At 45.7% G+C, this 24,748-nt stretch overlaps 1 protein-coding gene across 2 annotated transcripts in view; it reads left to right on the plus strand.

Annotated features, from left to right (window-relative positions):
* The window catches only part of LOC147617236 (enhancer of mRNA-decapping protein 4-like), a 47,834-nt gene that overhangs the window by 17,684 nt on the left and 5,402 nt on the right, over positions 1 to 24,748 (plus strand). For both annotated transcript variants that reach the window (XM_086776862.1, XM_086776863.1), the window contains exons 2-12: positions 2,907 to 2,943; positions 3,070 to 3,940; positions 4,206 to 4,255; positions 4,372 to 4,528; positions 4,898 to 5,119; positions 5,225 to 5,353; positions 5,465 to 7,297; positions 7,444 to 7,803; positions 8,070 to 8,189; positions 8,365 to 8,532; positions 8,674 to 8,814. In XM_086776862.1, the coding sequence (XP_086632988.1) occupies positions 3,107 to 3,940; positions 4,206 to 4,255; positions 4,372 to 4,528; positions 4,898 to 5,119; positions 5,225 to 5,353; positions 5,465 to 7,297; positions 7,444 to 7,803; positions 8,070 to 8,189; positions 8,365 to 8,532; positions 8,674 to 8,814 (4,014 nt within the window). In that variant the 5' untranslated portion in view covers positions 2,907 to 2,943; positions 3,070 to 3,106. The remainder of the gene's footprint in view (positions 1 to 2,906; positions 2,944 to 3,069; positions 3,941 to 4,205; positions 4,256 to 4,371; positions 4,529 to 4,897; positions 5,120 to 5,224; positions 5,354 to 5,464; positions 7,298 to 7,443; positions 7,804 to 8,069; positions 8,190 to 8,364; positions 8,533 to 8,673; positions 8,815 to 24,748) is intronic.

Consider the following 24,748-nt stretch of genomic DNA (forward strand, 5'->3'; position numbering starts at 1 on the left):
TTGGCCAGTAAAGGCCTCCGAACCTCCACCCTGAGGAGGGTTCGTGAATCGTTCCTCCTGGTCCAGGACTATGGGCACAAGCTCCTCCCATGTGATGGTGCTGAGCCTGCCACCACTGGTAATCAACGACGAGTAGAATGCTGAGTACGAAGAGGGCAAATGTGACAGCAACGTTATGGCCATGTCCTCTGACGATATCTCCTTCCCAGCCTGGAGAACTTCCTGCTGAAGAGCCTGCAGCTTGTTAATATGCTTCCGCATCGTCGACGACTTTGCAGGGCTCATAACCCGCATCTGTACTTCCAAGGAAATCCTCTTCATGGGCGATACCCTGTTGTAAAGTGAGGCCAAATGCTGCCATATACCTCTGGCCAGCGTCATATGCTTGACATAATTGATTACCTGCGGTGTGCAGTTGAGGAAAATAAACGAACGGACCCTGGCGTTGACGCGATCCCACATCTGTGTCTGGGCCTCCCGGTCCTTTCGGGTTGACGGTAACTCCCCTTCCTCTACTTCCGGTCGTGGAACACCAACAATGACGAAATCGGCAAGGTCGTAAGACTCCAAAACGGATTCCATCATCACCTTCCATATGCCGTAGTTGCTCCCGTCCAACTGACGGTCCACCGGGAACGTGGGGAGTGTCGGGATCTTCACATGTCTCTCGGCCATCTCAAACTGATCTGCCATAGCGGGGATGTACTCTGAAAAGGGTGGCTGGGTGGGAACAAAGAAGAACTGATACCTGCAAGTGGCTGTCCAGCAAATCAGCCCGCCTTCCTCTTGCTTCTCCTCTTCCCGATCAGCCCAAAACAGTCCACCAATCAGCCACAAAACAGTCCCCCTCTTGCTCACACAAATCCCAAGACCTATCTAGAGCCTAGGGCTCTGATACCATGTCAGAATATGCAGCGGAGATGATGACCAAATCTGGGAACACAAGAGCAAAAACGCAGGCAGAAAAACAGCACAAGAGAGAGAGAGATGTAGGCGTGTAACTCTGCTCTATATACACAAGAAGATCCCGAGGAATGATACAAATGAGGTATGGGGGCTGGGGTCCTATATATACCTCCCATAGAGGGCAGTCGGCCAGCAGAAGGAATGCCCACGACTGATGAAAAGACCCACGACTGCATAAATGCAGTCGGCCAGCAAAACAGGTGCCCACGACTGATCAAATCCAGTCGGCCAGCAGCCCTGAAGCCCACGACTGATGTAAATCCAGTCGGCCAGCAATAGGGTGCTCCTGGCATCACCTGGCAGCCCTCCCAAGCCTCAGAAAAATGGGAAAAAATAGGGGAAAAATGCGGAGAGTGGGGAAAAATGGGAAAACACCTCATAAGGGCGGGCACACCCACAACAAAGGCCCTGGTGTATAAAACTGGACAGGAGATGACTTCTAACATGATCCACTTGATTCCTAAGGAGGGTGGTGACAGATTGGAGATTTGGGAGTGGAGACCCATCACCCTCCTGAGTCCTTGGGGTTTTCTGGAGAGCGATAGAGTTGATTGGGGCTTTCTAGAGGCCACTGGAGTGGATTTGTGGTGTTTCAGGACTTTACTAGTCAGGTTCTCATTCAGGGAGCCAGAGGTGACATATTTTCCCTTTCTCGCTCGGTCCGGCAGGGCTGCCCACTGGCACCATACCTCTTTCTATTTGTCGTTGAGGCAATGAGCAGTTTCTCTCTCTCTCAACTCAGGAGACTGGGCTCCAGGGATTGTGTGTCCCCATCCGTTCTCAAGAGGACCTGCTGGACTCAGAGTTTGTAGATGACACAACAGCATACTTATCTAGAGATGTGGGGAATCTTTAGAGATTCATAGAGGCGATAGAGATCTTCTGTTGCACATCAGGAGCGTAGATCAATAGGCACAAGTCGTGTGGTTTTTGGGTAGGCTCTCCACCCGCCTTGATTTGGCGTCAAGTTGAGGCTTTCCACGAGGGGCACTCCAGTTCGCTATCTTGGATGCTAGGTGGGCATCGATATCTCCCTAGAGCAGCAGCTAGCCCCTATTCTGCTGAGCATTTAGAAGTAGCTTTTGTACTGGAGTTTTGTGAGGCTTTCCTTAGCCTACCTAGTGGTGGTGGCGAACCAGGTCGTTCTTGCCACCATTTGGTATATTACTTCTTGTTGGGCCTTCTCTTGAGCTTGCATTGGTTAGGTACAGCGGTTGATCCACAATTTTTTGTGGGCCGGCAGTGATGGGAGGTCTGCCCAGGCCAAGGTGGCGGCAACTTATAGAGGGATAAGGATGCGACATGTCAAAGAGTCTTGGCTGGAGGCTATCTTACAAGCCTCTCATTGTATGGTTGAAACCATATTGCAATACATTTGGGTGTGTGCTCATTGGTGTCCACATCTCTTAATCATGGATTATCTTGAGCCTCCCTAATCTAATCTCTCATTATGAGCAACACTCTACCAAGCCTATCCCTAGCACCTTAGATTCTCAACACACAGGCTTGGTGATTGGGAATCTTTGAGGCTTGATTGTTTGATTGTAGCCATTCCATGTACTTGGATTAGTCAGGTGCAGACAGGTGGTGAATCTCGGGCACCCGAGATCTTATATTTGGAACAGACTCCTTTTGGTAATATAACGTAAGAGAGAGAGAGAGAGAGAGAGAGAGAGAGAGAGAGAGGGGGGGGGGTCGCCACATCTTCGCCCCCTAGTGGTGTGTGTTGTGGGGATATTTCATTTACAGTTCGAGTGCCTGTGCTGTGTATTCAATAGTGTTCTTAATCTTGTTTACGGTTAATTCATTTGTGGGATCGCATTGGAAGGATTCTCTGGGACACCAGCATCTAGAGTATGCCTAGTCCAGGGATCGGTGAACCACTGTGGCGTGGGCACAAGCCTTTATTTGTCCTTGCTAATACTAGCCTTACTTTGCAGGTTGGAGCTACAGGGATTTGGTCTACGATTACACCAGGTATGGGGCTAGTTGCAACTGCCTTGGATCCTGTTTCAGATATGCCATGATGGAGGATTCTGCTGTAATATGCATGTGAACTTGAGATGCACTAGCTAATGTTTGCTTGTCTGGTGGTGTTTGCAGGAGCAAGACGGTGTGGAATCAAGAGGGATACTCACCCATGGGTACAGCAGGACCTCCTGGAAATTTTGACATCCATAACCTTTTCAAGAATCCACCACAGTCTGGATATAATCCACCAGCCCCATATCCAAATTCAAGCCATCCTTTCAACAATAACTTTCCTCTCAATGACTTTCCTCCGCCCAATTTGTTCGGTCCCTCCCCAAGTCTTCTATCTGGTTCATATCCTTATATAACTCAGGGGTCCATGTACCAGCAGTATCCACCTTACCTTCAAGATCAAGCAGCACGGCCTCCTCTCTATCAAACTCAGGGCTTTCCTCAACCTCCACCTTCTCCACCACCGTCCATATCCCTCTCTGCATCCCCCCATTTTACAAGTGTGTCAAGGCCTTCCAGCCCTTCTTTGGATAGTGCACGCTTGATGGCACTCTTAACCAACCATTCTACTGGTGGCTTGGCTGTTCCAACATCCCTTGAGCTTCCCCCATCAGGTGTGAACTCATCTAACACTAACTCTGAAGTGTCGCTTCCTCCTACAGCTGTTGCTCCTGCTGTACCTTCAGCCCCTCCTGTGAGCCTTGCTCCAAATTCTGCTTCTGGGAGGCCTAGTAGCAATAAGCCACCAAGAGGCAGGCACCTGAAGGGTGAGCATGTCGTGTATGATGTGGATGTTCGGCTACCAGGGGAGGCACAGCCTCAATTAGAAGTCTCGCCCATCACAATGTATGCTTCGGATCCTGTACTACTTGTTGGCAGGCAGATAGCTGTAAATAGGAGTTACATATGCTATGGGCTGCGACCCAACCGACACATTCGTATTTTGAACATCAATACAGCTTCACGAAGTCTTCTGCGAGGGCACTCAGAGGTGTGTAAATCTACGGGTTTTCAATCTCAAAACTGGCTAGAATGCTTTTCTTGGCTTCTCCCGTCTCTCTCTCTCTCTCTCTCACACACACACACACACACACACACACACACACACTCTCCTTAATCTAGTTAAGACACATATTCATGCTTGAGTTGGATTGTTGCATAATCAAGACATAGAAACTTTTTAGAATATTGACTTTTGGTTTTGAATCATAGTGTTGTGTTTACACCTTTTGAAAACAACGTGGTGCTGTGTGTAGAGAGTGACCGACATGGCCTTTTTTGCGGAGGATGTGCACCTTTTGGCAAGGTTTGCATTTTACAAATGGGTTCTACACTCTCCCTTTCGACTGTGCTTTCTTTCAGATCTATACAGGGTTTTGAATTTTTTGTTGAATCTTTTTCTTGCTTTTTTGGCCCTGATAGTGCAAGCTCAGATGGAAGGGTGTTTGTTCGGAGAATAGTTGAAGGCCATGGTGAAGATAACAAGTTGCAAATAACAGATCAAATTTTGCTAGCGGTGCAATTTACTGGGAATTGGGAATCTGTCCATCCTCGCGTTTGCTGGCTTTGCCACACACAGGTGCTTTGCCTCAAGGGTACCTGTGATGCTACATCATCTTCCAAATGTGCCATTGTGTTCAAGATGCTTTGCCCCCTCTGTTTTTTTGTGTGTTTCTGTGGAGTGCTGGCATAGTGGTTCAAGCTCCTAGTGAAGTAAATTGGGTTCGAGTCCCTTCCCCTGCGCTTTACTGGCTTTGCCACACACAGGTGCTTGTGTAGTTGTGGTACATCATCTCCAAATGTACTATTGTGCTCAAGATGCTTTGCCCCCTCTGTCGGTTTTCTTGTGTTGTTTGTGGAGTGCTGCCGTCATACAGCTTATATGTTGCTTGGCTATACCCCTTATGATAATGTCTTTTTTATCTACATGTTTCACTTTGTTTTGTAGGAGGTTCTGGTTGTTGGAATGGGCAAATATGTCATCACCATAGACATGTCAAAGGTCAGGCAGACTGCCGCTCCCAATGGCTTCACTACAGAAGAACCAGTTCTCTGTCCTGTGGACAACCCGATTGAGGGTGTGCGTTGTGTAGTTGGACATGATGGGGAAGTCACAGATCTTTCCACTAGTCAATGGACTATGTTGGCTTCAGCTTCCAAAGATGGAACGGTACGTAACTCCCTTGTTGCTACAAGAGTTTCAGACCCGCCTTCTTTGGCCTCTCTTTTTGAATTGTATGGTACTTACTCTGACCATTGCCTTGTACTTTTTTAGATATGGATATGGAAAGATCAAAATATGCTTTCACTTTCAATTCTTACACCCCATGAAGGACAGCAAGTTGGTGCCGTTGCAGTCCTTTCAGCTCCTCATCGCTCTGATCACATTGTCCTCCTCTCGGCGGTATTGTTATTTTATTTTTGCTTGCTGCCATGAAAGCTTGGTTAGCTATGAAATTCTGTCTATAAGGGCAGCAGAGAACTCAAAACAATTCTTTTGCCGGATCTGTGGCAGGGACCATTGAACCAAGAGCTCAAATTGTGGGTTCCAGCTGCTGGCGAGGGATGGTTTCCTCAATCTGGGCCAGTCAAGTGGAAGTGCACGCAGACGCTTGAATTGAAGAGCTCCACTGGAGGGAGACCTGAAGATGCATTTTTTAATCAAGTCCTTGTGGTGCCCAGAGCATCTGTGATCTTGTTAGCAAATGCCAAAAGAGGTGCTCTTTATGTAGTACATGTGGATTTTGGCTCAAATCCCTCTTCTACTCGTCTGAACTATTTGGCAGAATTCTCAGTAGTATGGCCTATTTTGAGCTTTACTGCAACGAGTGAGAATGTTTTTGATGGTGATGGGATCCTGCAAGTGTATTGTGTCCAGACTCAGGCTATCCAGCAGTATTCGCTTGATTTGTCACAGTGTCTTCCACCTGTAGGAGAACCTTCCGTGTTGGCCACAGAGAAAGACTTGGTCTATGGGTCTCAGGTTTCAAGTGGGTCAATCACAAACAGTAAAGCACCCACTGAAGCTTCTACCACTGCATATGAAGTGAGCTCTATATTAAGAGCCAAGTCTCCTGGCCCTATATCTGGTGTATTATTAACTAACAAACCCCTTGGAGTTGGTAAAACTGCTTTGTTTGGAAGCTCAGATAATTTTCCTGGCTCTGGAAGCCAGTCACCACAAATTAGCATGGAGTCAACCTCTATGGTTGATTCTAGAATTGTTGTTTCTTCAGAACCAGAGACGAAAGAGCTTCCCACAAGAGAATTGGTACCCCACATTTCTAATATCTTAGCCCCAACTCCGCAGATGGGAGGAACTGCACCGAGTCCAAGAGGTTCCCCCTTGTCCAGAAGGGCCAAAAGTCCAATTGAAGATGGGTCCACTACTCTTGTATGCTCTCCTAGAGAGAACATGGAGTACTTCTGCTCGTATGAGCAGTCTGGAGAGAGAAGAATTGGATCTGGTATCCCCTCATCACCGAGTAAAGGAGTTCGGGACCCTTTTCCTTTATCTCCCAGGAAGCATTTCAATGACAATATGAAGATGAATGAGAACAGGGAGTGGCAGTTAACGTCTAATACTCTGAAGTCATCTGCTATCCCAGAGCTGCAAAGTACTACAGGTTCATCAGTGCATCTCATAACGCCTTCTCAACTCATGTCGATGGTGGCAAAGTCAAAAGTGGAGGTTGATGGAGGGTCAACAGTTTCTTCATCTCAGGACAGTGGTATATCAAACGAGTTAATCAAACCAGATGCAAACTCAGAGAATCACAAGGCAAAAGTGGATTCAGAAGCTTTGATGGTTGAAACCAAAGAAATGACTAATAGCACTACCTCTCATACGGATGACAATGGTCCAAATAAAGTGGTTTTGGCAAAGAGTGGTGGTCTTATTTCAGATTCTAAGGTGGATCAGACTAATACAGCATGTGAATACTCACACATGGATACTGTAAGAGAGGTTGATGTAGTTGAACAGGCACGTTTTGATAAGGCAATCAGTGAAGGAACTCATCTTGGGGATGATAATGAAGCTGTAGAGGAAAAGGAATCTTCATTAAAGCCTCCAGGAGATGAAGCTTGTGAGCAACTCCAAGAAGTTGCTGCCAAGGTTGATGACTCTCCAGCATTTTCTGGAGTCTCACAGGCTCGGAAAAAGAAAAATAAGAATAAAACTGGTACCAACGTATTGGTGGGCATGACACCGTCTTCATCAGCACCAATGTCCAGTGTTTTGGCATCAATCCCGAGTACTTCTGAGCAGGATTCAAGCAATGGCACTAGTGTCTCATCATCAGGGCTAGCTGCACAGATTACTGCGATGCAAGACTCCTTAAACCAGGTCTGTGTTCATGACAACTTGACATTGATGAGCTGCAAGATTGGTGGTATTTGAGACTCTACATGTTTTTGCAAACTAACTATGCATCCTTAAGGATGCAACTAATGAGTGATGCAGCTGATGCTTGGGTCTTTGCTACATTGCAGCTTGTAGCCATGCAGGGGGAATTCCAAAAGCAAATCGCAGTGATTGTATCTGTCCCTGTTGCCAAAGAAGTGAAGCGAATGGAAGCTGTTCTTGGTCAGCGCATGGAAAAGGTGCTCAAAGCTCACATGGATGCAATGTGGGCACGCTTACAGGAAGAAAATGCAAAGTGTGAGAAGTTGGAAAGGGAGCGAATGCAACAACTGAGCTCATTCCTTTCAAACTCTCTAAACAAAGATCTGCCTGCTGCTGTGGAACGAGCTTTGAAGAAAGAATTCTCTTCTATAGGCCCCTCTGTTGCGCATTTGGTTACACCAAGCATCGAGAAAACTATTTCTACAGCCGTGAATGAGTCTTTCCAGGTTTGTTTTTTTTAACATTGCCACTCCTTTTTTAAATTGTCTTCCAGCTCTGCATTGTCAGCCTCTCCCTTTGGTAATATTGGCCAAATAGGGCATATGTATATACACCCCCCCCCCCCCCCCCCCCTCCTTTTTTCCCAAAAAAAAGAAAGAAAAACAACCGGCCTGGAGGGTCTTAAGATTCCATACCCCAAAACCTACCTATTTAACGTGCCTTCCTTCTTTGGATACAAATGTTAATTAAATAAATGTAATCTGTTCCACAGAAAGGCATCAGCGAAAAAGGGGTTGCCCAACTTGAAAAATCTATTGGTGCAAAAATTGAGGCCTCGCTGTCAAGGCAATTGCAGGCACAATTTCAAAACAGTGGCAAGCATGCATTACAGGTTCTCTCATATGAAACAGCTCATTAGAGAAGCAAATATAGCATATTTTTGTTGTGGTCCAGGTTTTGAGATGATTTTTGAACATGTTTTTTATAGTATGCACCCAATGCATGTGAAGGGGTTTCCTGATAGGGCTAACTGTCTCATTGTTTGCTCTTCACTCTGATTATGGCAGGAAGGACTGCACGCTTGTCTTGAGGGATCAGTAATTCCTGCGTTTGAGAGGGCTTGCCAAGCCATGTTCAAGCAAGTGGATGCCGCGTTTCAGAAGGGCATATCTGAGCACCAAGCCCATGCACAACAATTGGCTACTTCTCACGTTTCCCTTGCTTCCACCCTGCAGGTATAAATCCAGTCTTTGATAAGAGTTTATGATGCTCTTCTATTTCTTTACCCAGCTGAATTAATGCGCTTGACTCTCTGATTTTTATATGATGGTTATCTGAATGTGGTATGAGTTTTTGCAATGATCCACTCTGAGCAGGAGGCAGTGTCTTCAGCAACTTCCCTTGCTGCATCACTGAAAGGAGAATTGGCAGATGGGCAAAGGAGACTTCTTGCTCTAGTTGAAAGTACAGCAGTATCTCGTGGAGCATATACAATCAATAGCAGCCTTCCTGACAAGGTAATTGGAAAAGATTATGTTTTCGTTTGCAAGTGCTTTGATGTGTTAGGAGGAGGTATATGTGAAACATAGCATCTTCAGTCCACTGAATTTCTTCTCTTCCTATAAATTTTTTGTTGTCATTTCATAGTAACATGAAACAGTCGTTTCCTCTCTTTAATCCTTGTCGATCACTCCAGAGCTCCATCTCCTCTCTCCTTCAAGCCTCATCTCTCTCCAGTGCGCATCATGATGATGATCTTCTATCCTCCATAGATCCTGGGGGTCAGATGCAGGGTCGAAACCATAGTGCCATCTTGCGAAGAACGCCTGAGAGCTGCGAATTACAACAGGGCTCTGTTGCATCACACGATCTGCCGTTGCGGGTGAATCAAACTCCACAGGAGAGTAGCCAAGCCTAAGAAAATGGATACCGGTGACTTTGCCAGGCTTGTCGATGGGGGCTGCCTGGAGCAAATACCGGATTTGTCCGTGTGCAGGTTGGCTCCCTATGATTTTGCAGACGAACGAAGAGGCCACGAGGGGAGATACTGTCAAAGCTAAGAGCTGGAGGTCCGCCTCTGAAAATAGGGAAGGGATAGCGGCCTCGGCCGAGGACGACGGAGCGGCTCCCATGGAGTCTTCCTGGAGGGTGAAGACCAGAAGTGCCTACTCTTGCTGATGAAAAACCCAGGATCAAACCACTTGCACGAAGGGAGATGGGTGATGCATGAGGGGAGAAGGGGGAAAGGTGCCACCGCGGGGGGGGGGGGGGGGGTGGGGGGGTGGGGGTTGGTTGTGTTGGTGGGGGGCGGCTCTGTAAAGCAGGGGAAAGGGAGGTGGTAGAGAGGTGACATGCAGCACACACGGAAAGAAAAAGTAGGGGCGATGGCAAACTGAAGGAGCAGCGGGCTCAAATGGGGTGCATAAGTGGAGGAGAGGTGAAGCCCAAGGGGGGCAGGGGCAGCAGCGAAAAGGAAGGCAGAGGGGGACTAGGGAGGAGGGTGAAAAGGCGCACAGGAGGAGGGGGATGGAGCCGACACATGGAGAGCTTGTGCAGGAGCGAACAGGAAAAGGGTGGAGGAGGAACCAGGGTGGAGAGAGGAGGCCGAACCGAAGACGGGGAGAGCGAAGGAGATGCAGATGAAAATCAATGTAGGTGGGCCCGTAACACTTTCTTGTACATAATACAGAACAATAGCTTTAGGACCCGTGTTTGATTCCGCTGCTCTCTTCTTTATCTCTTTTCTCAAACCCCAGCACATAGGCATGCGTGCTCTACAAAAGGCCTGCCTATCCATGTACCAGCAAGATCCACATGAGGGAGGGTAAATTCCTCTACTTTGAAAGATCAAGGGATGGATTGGGAATCCTATTAACTCTTCGTCGACCTAAATAATAAGGAAAGCTATCTCACCACTTCAACATTCAGGATGCACCAGGACATGTCATTGGCTCTTTTCTCTGAGGTCTTTGGATGACTGGACACGAAGTGTTGCATCATGTTGCAGGTGGTCATACCCCGATGCAACACCTTTTGAAAGTATTTTTCAAGACTCCATAAGAGCAAGATTCGGAAGAACATCTTTAGACTTTGGGGCAAGTGATGTGAAGAAAGCTAGGTATATCTAGCTTATTTTATTTCCAATTCTGCTAAGATTAGTATAAAGGGTAAACACTGGTAAATAAGTGTTTCCTGTAGCCTAACCCTTGTATACACAAATGCAAGGAGAGAGTATGGTCTGGTTTGCTTTGAATTGTTTTCTAAATAGCTAAAAGCTTTGTATACACGGTTTAATCCAATGGTTTATCCACTTTTATGGCTTCTGTCTCCCAATCTAGGGAAATAGGATTATGGACGATGTTTGTTATAATTGAGGATTATTGATGATGTATCTTCCCCATATGCATCATATGCAATATGGTTCTTTGGACAAGTACAACCCTGCATAGCTTTTAAAGAATTGCTATGTTGTTATGCTAGACTTTAAACGAATGTGGTGAAAACAAAGCTAAATACTTTCAGTAAATATGATTGAGCATTAGCTCTAACTTCTAAGCTATTATCACTTATGAGGAAGTGGGCTATAAGGCTGATGCTGATAATCCCATCATGAGTTTTCCCTTCTCTGAGACCTTGGTGAGGAATACTAAGCTCTCCTTGCTTAGATCTATTCAAAGGATACTGACTGTCACTGAAGCTGTCATGGGAAAGCAAAGACCCAGGCTAGAGAAACACTTAAAGTGCACACAGAGTGTAACAGCAGAAACCCACTAAATGTATGGACAACACATTGAGCCGGAACGACTGGCCCCCGTAGGTAACTTCTCTGTTAATTCCACAATGCTCACATGAGACTATGTCCAAGCTCTCTTCACAAAACCAAAGAAGCCCAGTCTTCTGCTATCTGGTCAGGCCAGATCTGCTCCGTGAAAATAGTCGTTCCACATGTCCTGAATACAGCCATAAACAACCCCAAACTCTGCCCCCGCAGCAGCTCACTTGTAGCTGGCTTGTGCAGACCACCAAAGAGAGAACAGCCCACTGGAAGAGCAAATAAATCAGCTGCTGTATGACCAGTTTATGCCGACCAGCAGAGAGAAAGAAAGAAAGAAAGAAAGATATATTAAATGTCTACTAAAGACCCAATGGGCCTATGAGACCAAAGTGGTACAATAATGTCCATGGCATATCTCATCATGGAATTTTGAGAGCACGAGAGAGAAAAACCAGCAATGCTGTGGGCCAGCAAAAGGAAAGAAGAGCACTGCTGTTGGCCTGTTCAAAGGCGAGAGAAGAGAGAGAAAACTTGCTGTAGTTGGCCTGTGTCTCCTGTGCGTGTACAAACCAAAGAGCAGCTCCCTCCTCTCTTTTCAACGATTAAGCCCCAACCCCCTTTTAGCTGAGTTGGCATGCTCTAAAATATGGCTTATGCTTTTTCTTTTTGCCAAAAGTGGCTTTGCTTGCTAAACATATCCAAGCTTTTGATTTCTTTAGCCAAAGACTCTATAAATGACAAAAGTTGGCCTTTTTTAGTGTCCATGCTATAAAAATATTGCTCAAAAGTGGGCACCTAGCTTTTACTGTCCTTGTGGCTCAACAAGCTGGCCTATATGTCCATGCAGGGTGCCCATGAACCTTTTTTTGATAACCGAAGCCCATAAAAGCTCCTGCTAAGTGCCCAGGCTTCAAATATCGGCTTAAACACCTGACACCTTCTTCAGAGAAATGATTTTATCCTTTAGCATCTCCCTTCGTGCGTAGAAAATCCCCGTTCTCACCTTGGTTCCGTCTTGTGTGTAAGCTTCCCCCAAAACATTGATCAGAGGTGGTAAAAGGCCAAATGGTAACATCCCCTCATTCTTATAAGCACCGAATAAGTTTGCTTTCAGCACTATATGATCCAAAATACAACTGTGTCCATCTCCATCTCTGTATGGCTGTAAGCTGAAACCCTAACCCTCTCTGTTTGGCTGTGGCTTTCCAACAGAACCTTAGCCCGGGTGGTTGCGGATGTGACCTACGGTTCAGTGGTGAGCTTGCATGCGCCCTGCTGTGTTGTTTGTACTAACCTTGCTCGGCTTGTGAATTAGGTTGAATCCTGGAGGGATGTTATAGATCTGCAGCATGTAGAGTTTGCCGGTGTGTGTATATTTCTAGCCGAGCATGTCCTATTCCTGAGGGTGTAGTTAACCTAGGTCAGGGGGTGGTAGTAACAATAGGCAAAGTTTATGCGGGACTTTGAGGACTTCGATAGGACTTTTAGAGTATTGGCAAGGCAATTAAGATGAGTAGGATTGGGGTGGTGAATCTTTCAAGTTTCAATGACATTTGTGCTGACTTGTATATTTCCTTGAGAGGGCTATGTCTGACTGATAGGCATTCCAGTCGGTATTGGCAGCGGGTCCAAGCAAGGAGCTCCATTGTCATTAGACCGGGACTCAAGGGATAATAGGTACTCACTACTTTAGTTGGAACAGATTATGGTTCCAAGATGATCGTGTCTGTGTGCTAGATTCCACTGAGATTAGGAGGGGAATTCCTGATGATTGTTGACATTCCTATTGCAGGTCATCTGGGGATATGATAGACTTATGAATTGGTAAAACAAATGTTTTACTTAGGCAAAAGTCCATGACTATGTGGTAGAATGTCATCAATGTCATGTTAATAAATGAGAAGGCATTTCCATTGTCATTAGACCGGGACTCAAGGGATAATAGGTACTTGATAGTTTATTTGGAACAGGTTATGGTTCCAAGATGATCGTGTCTGTGTGCTAGATTCCACTGAGATTAGGAGAGGAATTCTTGATGACTGTTGACACTCCTATTGCAGGTCATCCGGGGATACGATAGACTTATGAATTGGTAAAACAAACGTTTTACTTAGGCAAAAGTCCATGACTATGTGGTAGAATGTCATCAATATCATGTTAATAAATGAGAAAGCATTTCCATGAACTTTACTGTTGTCAATCACCATGGACCAGCAGAGGGCATGATGCTATTTGGAGGATGTTAGACAGGTTGACAAAGGTGGCAAGATTTTTACAAACAAAAGGGCAGCCATGAGAAGAACTGAATTGGCACAGCAATGTGTTGGGTAGCTTTTCAGATTGTATGGTCTACCTTGTGACATAGTGAGTGACGAGGACTCCGAGTTTCTGGACACTTTTGGAAGCTAGTTTCTAGGAATTGGAGACTATGCTGAGTTTGAGTTCCTCTTGTCATCCTCAGTCCGATGGGCAAACGGAGAGGGTGGAGCCAAGTTTAGGAGGATATGTTTGCGCATATATCTCGAGATGACCATTTGATTGGGAGAAGTACATCCCTATGGTCAGATTTGCCTAGGTTCATTATATGATGATGTACGGATATCAACTTGGATCTCCGGTAAATTTGAAACTTAAAGGTATTTAGTTTAGTGCATCTAGAGATTCCTTAGCAGTTATGTAGGGGATACTAGTTAGTGCATAGGATTCTATCAAGATTGCTTAGGATAGAGTAAGGTTAATTGTCACCAATTGATCCACCCGTGCTTTCTCATCATGTATGTACATTGGACCGGTGTCCATGGCAGTTGTACACGCTGGGGATTGATGCCACTCATGTGATACTGTGGACTTGTGCCTCTGTGTCCATGCCCGGAAATGCCTAGTGGATTGGTGTTCCATTGGGTATGGTACTTCGTGTACTTTCCTGGAGCACGTCTATATGGTATAGCCTCATGAACGGGGATTGTCCTCCATACCAATGCTGCATTTCATAGCATCTTTATGTGCTTGCTTGCAATTGAAATTGCATGCTGTTTTCATGCTTACTTGACCAATGTGTAGTTCTGGGTGAGGGGACGGCTGCCCGCAAACCGTGCGCGTGAAACTGTCTGCTGACATGGTTATGTGGCAAGTATTGGTCATAACCTGGCCTTAGGAGTTAGCACTAATTTATAAGTGAGTGTGTACACACTCCATAAAGTTTTGGGCAACCGAAACTCACTTATAAATTATGACCAGACCGGTGTTCACACACACTGATGTCCCGAGGTGGACATAACGCAACGTCCACTGCCAAGACCCTATTCCCTTTGTAACCAGCCATGTGTTCACTCTAGCTTTCTCCACAAAGCACCTGCTTGCCACCTACACTGGATAACTCACCACCTCACTCCTCCTCCTCTCTCTAGAGATAGACGCCTCCTTCACGAGGGCTGTTGGGTTGCATTTTTTTGCACTTTCTCCTTCCCAACTCCATATCCAAGCTTGCTAAGGTGTTTCTCAAGCTTCCAAGAGTGTTTCTGGATGCTAATCATTCTCCTACACACTCCCAATGATTGAAATTCAGCAAAACAGCTCTCTTTATTATTGTAATTTTTTGTCTTTTTGCTGAAAACCCTAATTTCAACCCTCCTTTCTCAAGTTAAACCATAGGGGAAGCTTTCCCAAGGTTCCTTTGATCCTCTTGAAGACTTTTGTCGCGAAGAAATACGACAAATCAAAGATCGCAACACTCCAAGGACTTCCATCGCGAAGACTTCCGCTGTCATCGACTCTACTTGCTATTGGTAAGCTTTTATGCTTAAATATGGGAGCAAGTAGCAGGAGGGAGGAACCGGATTAGAAGATCACATACCCTGTGTAGTGTTCTCTTGTCCTACGTGCTCTCTTGCAGATTGTTGCTACCATGTGTTGGTGGAACAATAGAGAGCAGATGGTAGGGAACATGGGCACTTGAGAGGGTAGTGTGGATTGCAAGTCTACATCGACAACCACTTGTTTGTAATACTGTATTCATATGCATTGGTATGGAAATCTGGTCAGAAATGCCCATGACACTATGTACTTGATTCTCCCAAGATCAATATACTTTATTTGAGGGAGGGGCTCATTGTGTGTCTCTTTGTCAATTCAGCAATTTACTTCTTGTATTCGAGCAAGTGTCCGTCAAATCTTAGTGTATTTAAGTGTATTGATTAGCATTGTGTTCAACCAATTGTGTGTCTCTTGTCAATTCAGCAATTTACCTCTTGTATTTGAGCAAGTGTCCATCAAATCTTAGTGTATTTAAGTGTATTGATTAGCATTGTGTTCAACCAAGTTACATTGGTATCAGAGCATACGGTTCTCTTTCACTTCTATCGTGAGAGACGATCACCGTGAACACTAGCTATCTCTACACTTAGAACATTATGAACAACCATACAGTGAATGTTGGAGATGCTAACACAAGAGGCAGGGACACTGAAATGCATGCCTCCAATGCTTTACAGGATGAGCAAACTCATGTGGTGCACAATAGGGAACATGAATATGTGGGACAGCCGTCCCGTGCAAAGAGAAAATGCAGGAAGAAGAGTCCATAGTCTTGAGGGCTGAACGTACTCGTATTTGAATCTCTACCGCCGCGAGGATCCATTGGTACATGACCGTTTGAAGGCCAAGAAAGCTGAATCTTATATGGATCATGCAATGGCAATGATTGCTCAAGAGTTGCATATGCAACCGAGACATGTAGCACGTGCATACTTGGCTCGTACTGAGGATGCCTATGTAGAAAAGGCAACCATCCCACATGTCTTGGAATCCCCATAGGTGCCCGAACAAGAACTTATGTCTAAGAGGATGAATCTCCATGCTATGGGAGAGAAACAATTAGTGACTTCACGCCATGCAGGAATACCTTATGTAGTCCGTGAAGGATACAATGTTTATGGCAGTGGTCAAAATGTATGTCAAATGCCATTGCCGACTGAAAATGTGCATGCACAACACATGCAACATGGGCTGCAGTTTTCTGCTGGTGTAGGTATTCCGCATATCTCTCATGCCACTCATGCTTTCGAGTGTACTCGTGAGGGAGAAGCTATGGCTGAAAATGTATCAATGCATGTTGAGGGGCCAGCCATGGCTCATGCTTACAGGGTACATGTATCTATGCCTTATGCTCACCTTTTGGTCCTAAAACGATGCCAGTCACAGGGGCTGTCCCAATGGACGAACATGGGAAAAAACATGTTGAGATGCAGGCACAAGCATCAAAGTCTCGTGACTTCAAAGCCGGAGATAAATATGTGAATATAATGCATCAAAGGCACTTGCTTTTATTGCCCAGTTTGATATTGCTTTCAGTGATGAGGATTTCACTCAGAAATCCATGATCCGGTATGTAAGCATGTTTATGAAAGGCACTGCTGCCCATTGATGGCTCACGGAGAAGCTCTCACCAAATCCTGTTAGATCATGGGAAGAGTTCAAGGAGAGGTTCTATGCTCATTTCTTATCTCCTAATGCATTGAATGAGATAACAATGAAGTGGGATTGGGTGAAGCAAAATGAGGGAGAATCAGTGAATGCGTATTTACAAAAGTTTTGGAAAGTACTTTTGGAGGTGTCTCCATTTATGCATGTCATCGAGGCGGAAAGAAAGAGAAGGTTTCAATCGGGATTGCAACCCGTGTACAAAGCGGGACTACAAATGTATCCTAGTCACACCTTACACCAATTAATCGCAGCTGCCACCGCCATTGAGCAATTGAAACTCAAATTGAGTCGATCCAATAAAGCTAAACCCTCATTTCAAGGCAAAGAGAGGACTGTCCAAAACCTGTAAAATAATGTCACAGCCACCTAAAAAGGACCAAAACCAAGATAAAAATGGTCCAAAGGTTGAAAATAACACTACCAAGAAGCGCTCCTTCAAATTGAGAGACTATGGTCTCACTCCGGAGCAAAAAAAGCAATATATGAGCAAGGGGAAATACATTCCTTGTGGTAGCACCGAGCACATTGTAAGGGCATGCCCAAACAAGAAGAAGCGTGATAATGCAAATGCATCAAAGCCTAATGTGCATATGGTTCCGGATGTGCAGGGCAACACTTCACATGATAGCAAAGACAGGGTTGTATGTAAAGCTTGGAGACAGCTCAAGGATCAGCCCGCTTAGTTCATGTTTGATGATTGTGCATTTGGGAATTTCATATCCACACAGATGGCAGCTGCTTTAGGTATTGAAGTGGAGGACATGGGTTCTCAAATCGAAGCAAGGGCTGCCTTTGTTGGTAGAGAAGTGCAGGTCATGCCTATTTTTGGCAAGTTGCGCATACACATTCAAGGCTATGTGGATCATGAGGATTTTCTTGTGGCACCTTTGAATGGCTGTGATGTATTACTTGGAAAGCCTTGGCATACACGTATTGATCCGTGCAAGGCTTACAAGACCAACAGGATCACCTTCATGCATAAAGGCTGAGAGCATGTAATTGATACTGGTGAAGAGGGTGATACCATTTCCCTTGTATCTCATGTACAAATTAAGAAAGTAATGAAAAAGAATGTTTTTGCTTACTTGATTTTTGTACGAGATCATATTGAGGAAAATAATGTACATGTAAACACTCTTAGTAATGATAGGTTGAAATTTTTGCAAGAGCCGTTTTGCTAATGAGTTACCAAATGAGTTGTCATCCGTACGATCGGAAGATCATCGCATTGATCTCGTGCCGGGTAGCTCACCACCTAATAGGCCAGCCTATCGTGTAAGTGCATCCTAAAAAGAGGAGATTATGAAGCAGGTGAATGAGCTTCTTGAGAAGAATTTGGTTCAGCCAAGCTCTTCCCCATATTGTTCACCCATCCTCTTGGTTCAAAAGAAGGCTGGATCCTTTCGTATGTGTGGAGATTATAGAGCTTTGAATAAGCTTACCATCAAGAATCGGTTTCCGATTCCACGCATAGACGACATCCTTGACAAGTTGGATGGATCGGCATGCTTTAGCCGAATTGATCTCAAGAGTGGGTATCATCAAGTGCGTGTAGCGCCTGAGAATGTACACAAAACTGCTTTTAGGACAGCATTTGGGCTTTATGAGTATCTTGTTATGCCTTTCGGTCTTACAAATGCCCCGGCTACATTAGAATGATGGATCGCATATTCCGTGGGTACATGAAATTTACAGGTGTCTTCTTTGATGACATCCTAGTCTTCTCAAAGACCGAAGAAGAGCATAGAGCTCATTTGGCCATTGTTTTTGAAGAACTCCGCATTTGGAAATTGCATAGGAGCTGTCTGCAAGAGGGACATGCCGTGGCTTATGAGAGCCATAGATTGCATGATGCAGAGCTATCTCTTGGCATTTATGAGAAAGAGCGCTTGGCTGTAATTCATGCACTTACTATATGAAAACATTACCTTCTTGGGGTTGATTTCACTGTGAAGACAGATCACCAGAGTTTGAGGTATTTTCTTACCCAAACTAAACTGTCAGAGAAGCATATGAGGATGGCCAATTTCCTCTCTATGTTTCATTTTCAGATCTTGCACACCCCAAGAAAGAAGAATGTAGTGGTCGATGCATTGTCACGAAAGCCGTATGTAGCAGCTATCTCGGTTGCCTCTCATGGGTACTTGTCTGCCATGCGTGATTTGTATCATACGAATGTTGATTTTGTCACTATTTGGGCTGATTTGATGGCTGGTCATGCATAAGCCTCAAATGTGATCAAAGAGGGTTATCTCATGAAAGATAATTGTCTATGTGTGGTGTATGACATGAGACAAAAGGTTTTGGATGAGTGCCATGCTCCTTCATATGCTGGTCATAGAGGCATAATGCCTACTATGCACATGATTGAGCGGTATTTCTTTTGGCCAGGTATGCGGAAGGACATAGAGGCACATGTACGTGCATGTATCACCTGTCAAAAGGTGAAATTTGACAGGCAAAAGGCACCAAGTTTGCTTCAGCCATTGCCTATTCCCATGCAGCCATGGAAAAGTATTACAATGGATTTCATTATGGACTTGCCACGGACCTAACAGGGTAATAATGCAATTTGGACAATTGTGGATAGGTTTAGCAAGCAAGCTCACTTCTTGTCGTTCAAAAAGACCATTAAAGCTAAGCATATGGTTAAATATATCTTGCACAAGTGTTCAAGCATCATGGAATGCCGAAGTCCATTGTAGGGGATAGAGATCCCAGGACTACAAGTCTCTTTTGGCGGGCCTCATTTGATAATATGGGCACCAAATTGGACTTTTCATTAGCTTATCGCCCTCAAATGGATGGGTAAAGAGAGGCTGCAAATTCAGACGTGTTGGATCTCTTGAAATGTTATGTGGCGGTCCAGAAGTCTTCTTGGAAGAAGTACTTACCGCTTGTGGAATTTGCATACAACAACACGGTGCATGCATCTACGGGAAAGGCCCCGTTTGAGATTGTTTATGGTAAGGTGGTTCCCGTTTGAGATTGTTTATGGTAAGGTGGTTTTGCCACCCATCCTTCGCACAAAGGATAAGATATTTGCAGTTGATGAGTATGTAAGAGACTTGGATATTGCTTTTGCTTAGGTGCGGACAGCCATTGCAAGGTCACAAGACAAGCATAAAAAGGCTACCGACAAACATAGAAGGCAATTGGATGTTAAAGAGAATGATTGGGTATTGTTGAAATTTAAGAAAGCAAGACTTGCAAAGAGGCCTGGCCAAGAGGGTGCATATCCTAAGTTTGCAACCAGGTACTATGGGCCTTTTCGAGTGATTGAGAAGATCAATGAAGTGGCTTTCAGATTGGCATTACCTAGTCATTGGCACATACACAATGCTTTTCATGTCAGGCTCCTTCGCAAGTATGTAGGGCCAGAGCCCAGTGAAACGGTCATTGAGGATCCACCAGAAGTGGATGAGCTTGAGAAGATCTTGCAGCCAGAGCAAATTGTGTATCACAAGAAACGCAAGCTTGCTGCAGGCAAAGTTGTCAGGCGTTACCTTGTGAAGTTTAAGAATATCTTCCCATTGATGCTAAATGGGTAGATGAAGAGTTCTTCAGAGATTGCCCGCATGTGCTTCAGACATATTTGGATGCTTTTCAATTGCGGACAATTGTTTAGAAGCCGGAGGGGGATGTCACCATTTGGCCACCCAATTGGTCCACCCGTGCTTTCTCATCATGTATGTACATTGGATTAGTGTCCATGGCAGTTGTACATGATGGGGATTGATGCCACTCATGTGATACTGTGGACTTGGCTTTCCGTTGGGACTTGTGCCTCTGTGTATAGGGGAAGCTTTCCCAAGGTTCCCTTCATCCTCTTGAAGACTTTTGTTGCGAGCGAAGAAATGCGACAAATCGTAAATCTCAACACTCCAAGGACTTCCATCGCGAAGACTTCCGCTGTCATTGACTCTACTTGCTATTGGTAAGCTTTTATGCTTAAATATGGGAGCAAGTAGTAAGAGGGAGGAACCGGATTACAAGATCACATACCCTGTGTAGTGTTCTCTTGTCCTACGTGCTCTCTTGCAGATTGTTGCTACCATGTGTTGGTGGAACAATAGAGAGTAGATGGTAGGGAACATGGGCACTTGAGAGGGTAGTGTGGATTGCAAGTCTACATCGACAACCACTTGTTTGCAATACTGTATTCATATGCATTGGTATGGAAATCTGGTCAGAAATGCCCATGACACTATGTACTTGATTCTCCCAAGATCAATATACTTTATTTGAGGGAGGGGTCGGCGGTTCCAGCTCATTGTGTGTCTCTTGTCAATTCAGCAATTTACTTCTTGTATTTGAGCAAGTGTCCATAAAATCTTAGTGTATTTAAGTGTATTGATGAGCATTGTGTTCAACCAAGTTACATTAATACTGATAGGTAGTGTTTCCAAATGGAGTTATGAGTTATCCGAAGGAATGCTGGTGTATTTGAGAGTACCTAAAGGTTTTGAGATGTTATAAATGAGGGGGAAGGTTGGGAAGTTATCCCCTAGGTACGAGGAATTGCCAGGTCCATAATTGCAATTGTAAGATTTAGTGATTAATTATGGAAGCAAGTAGCAAGGGGAAGGAGTAGGAAATTTGGTCAGAAATGCCCATGACACTATGTACTTGATTCTCCCAGGGTCAATATACATTATTTGAGAGAGGAGCCGGCCGCTCTGGCTCATTATGCGTCTCTTGTCAATTTAGTAAATTACATCGAATAGGTTCTGGTTTTGTCTTGTTTCCATTGTAATAGTCTGTTGGAATAGGAACAACTTCTTTGGTTGAGCAGCGAGTTGGTTCTTCTATGCGTGGCTATGTGGATTAAATAGAGGTATAAACTTGATTTTGGAGACAATTGTTTGTGGTAGCTAGATTCTTCTTCATTTATTTCCAAGAGTGGAAATGTCCTAAGTGGGGAGGAATGTGTTAGAAGTCATCTCCTGTCTATATTTATACACCAGGGCCTCTGTTGTGGGTGTGCCCGCCCTGTATAAGGTGTTTTATCATTTTTCCTCACTCCCCGTATTTTTTCCCTATTTTTCCCCATTTTTCCGTGGTGTGGAGGGATGCCAGATGTTGGCAGAAGTCTTTGGTGGCTGGCCGACTGCACATTCAGCAGTCGTGTGGCTGGCCGACTGCCCAATCAGAAGTCGTGGAGTTTCCTCTGCTGGCCGACTGCTTTATTCAGTCGTGGAGGCATTTAACTGCTGGCCGACTGCCTTATGCAGTCGTGGAGAGCTTCTAGAGCAGGCCGACTGCTTGCATGGGGCATATAAATAGGCCCCATGCCCCCACCACTTTCTCATTCAGTTATTTGCGGGATCTTGTGTATAGAGAAGAGTTTACACACCTCTCTCTCTGTGTTTCTTGTGCTGTCTATTTTCTGAATTCTACTTGCTCTTGTCAACCCAAGTTTGGTTATTATTTCCGCTGCATATTCTGACATGGTATCAGAGCCCTAGGCTCGTGATAGATCTTGGGAGTTTTCTGAGCAAGAGGGGGATCGTTAGGTTGCTGATTGGTGGAGTGTATTGGACTGTTTGGAAAGAGAAGGTGCAAGAGAAAGGCGGGCTAAGGAGCTGGACAGCCACTTGCAGGTTTGAGAGTTTTTTTTCCCACCCACCCACCCTTTCAGTTTACTCCCCGTGATGGCAGATCTACTAGAGATGGCTGAGAAGCACGTGAAGATTCCAACTCTCCCCACGTTCCGAGTGGACCGTCAGTTGGACGGGTCCAATTACGGCATCTCGAAGGTCATGATGGAGTCTGTGCTGGAGTCATATGACCTTGCTGATTTCATCATCATCGGGGTTCCACGCCTGGAAGCAGAGGAAGGGGAGTTACTGATGAGGAAGGACCGAGAGGCACAGGCACACATGTGGGATCGTGTCAACGCCAGGGTCCGGTCATTTATTTTCCTCAACTGCACACCACAAGTGATCAATCATGTAAAGCACATGACGCTGGCGAGAGGCATATGGGAGCACTTGGCTTCTCTTTGTAATAGGGTATCACCCATGAAACGGATCTCCTTGGAAGTGCAGATGCAGGTTATGAACCCTGCAAAGTCCTCGACGATGCGGGAACACATTAACAGCTGCAAGCCCTTCAGTAGGAAGTCCTACAAGCTGGGAAAGAGATATCATCTGAAGACGTGGCCATCACTTTGCTGTCCCACTTACCTGCTCAGTATTCTGCTTTCTATTCCTTGTTGATTACGAGTGGCAGGCTCAGCACCATTACTTGGGAGAAGCTTGTGCCAAGGGTCTTGGACCAGGAGGAACGTTTCACGAACCCTCCTCACAGTGGCGGTTCGGAGGCCTTAACTGGCCAACGGTCGAAAGGCCGGAATAACAACAAGGGCAAAGGGAAGGCTTCACCAGAGAAGTCTTCTGAGAAGAAGCCTGACTCGGAACGAGAGAAGCTGGAGGCCGAAGGTTTCTGCAATGATTGTGGCGAGAAAGGCCACTACTGGAGGAAGTGCCCTAAGCGGACAGGGAAGAGTGCTGATTCCTCAGCCTCAGCTGCAAAGACTCCGACATTTGTGCACTTAGAGATAATGGACTCCGATGCTTCATCATCTTCGAGCAAGGAGGCAGTTGGCTTCACCGCGAAGGATACCCGGGAATGGATTCTTGACAGTGGTGCTTCCAGGCACATGACTCCATCCCGTGACTTCTTTCTAGATCTGAAACGGCAGTCAGGTCGCATCTTTATTGGCGACAACTCCACTATTCCAATACATAGTGAGGACCGGATGGAGATTATTCTCGACGGCAAGGGGGGCAAGCATGCTTCCCATGTTCTTTATGTCCTTGCTCTGGGTTTTCATCTTCTGTCAGTGCATGAAGTAGGCAAGACTGGCTTTCGGGTGGAATTTGAGGAGCATTCAGTTGCTCTACGGGACCGTGAGACTGGCCAGGTTGTTTGGGAAGGCGGTGTGGAGAATGGTATCTACAAGCTCTCTGCACTCTCCTCGTTGACAGGTTCTCAAGTCGGAGATTTGTGGCACTTTCGTTTTGGCCACTTAAATGTGGATGCATTGAGGCGAGCTTTCCGAGACCAGATGGTGGTTGGCTTGCCAGATGTTGGTAGTAGGCAAGGGCGCTGCAGTTCTTGCATACGTGGTAAGCAGCACAGGGAATCCTTTCCGAAGCAGGCTTCCAGGCGGGCTTCGAAACCATTGGAGTTGATTCACACTGACTTGTGTAGACCTCAGCAGACACCATCTTTGGGAGGATCTCTCTACTTTATACTGCTTGTTGATGATTGTACCAGATTCACGTGGGTCTACTTTCTTTCCCAGAAGGACCAAGCTTTTGCTCGGTTCAAGGATTGGCACGTGATGGTGGAGAAAGAGTCTGGATGTCAAGACTCTCAGGGCTGATAAAGGAGGTGAATTCTCCTCGACTGTATTTCTGAGATTTTGTGCAGATCATGGCATCAAAAGGGAACTGGCCAATACAGGATCGCCTTCGGAGAATGGAGTTGTCGAACGCAAGAACAGGACGGTGGTGGAGATGGCGAGGACCATGCTGGAGCATCGTGATCTTCCTCGTCCACTTTGGGGAGAGGCTGTGGCAACGGCTGTCCATACCCTCAACCGATCTCCGACGACTTCAGTACCCCATATGACTCCATTTGAGGCATATTTTGGCAGGAAGCCTGATGTCTCGCACTTCCGTGTCTTTGGGAGTGGCGCATATGTACATATTCCGAAGAAGCAGAGGGGGAAGCTTGACTCCAAGTCCCGCAAGCTTGTATTTGTGGGGTATAATTCTCTTTCCAAGGGATACAGATTGTATGATCCAGACAGGAACGAGATTGTTGTCAGCCGGGATGTGGTCTTTGACGAGCATGTTCTAGTATCCACTGTCGAGGAGCCGCCACTTCTTGGAGATCCAGAGGAGTCTGATGATGATTCCCAGACCATCATTCCAGTTGATCAACCTCAGTCACTACAGGAGGTTGAGCCCGCAGTTGGAGTAGAGCCCCCGCGACCCCACAGGAGGCTCCACAATCTGTTCGAGTACCTAGGTGGTTGTTAGACACCCTTCGGGAGTCAGGTGTCACGGAGTTACCCTCCGAGTGGACCACAGAGGACGGCCCTCGACGATCACACAGAGGCCGAGATAAAAGCTATACAGCAGAGCTTCTTCAGGTGAACTATGCTTTGATGTCTCGTATTA

This window comes from Cibotium barometz, chromosome 37 (genome assembly GCF_041138505.1).
Source record: "Cibotium barometz isolate CiBa-2024 chromosome 37, ASM4113850v1, whole genome shotgun sequence".
Taxonomy (NCBI): Eukaryota; Viridiplantae; Streptophyta; class Polypodiopsida; order Cyatheales; family Cibotiaceae; genus Cibotium; species Cibotium barometz.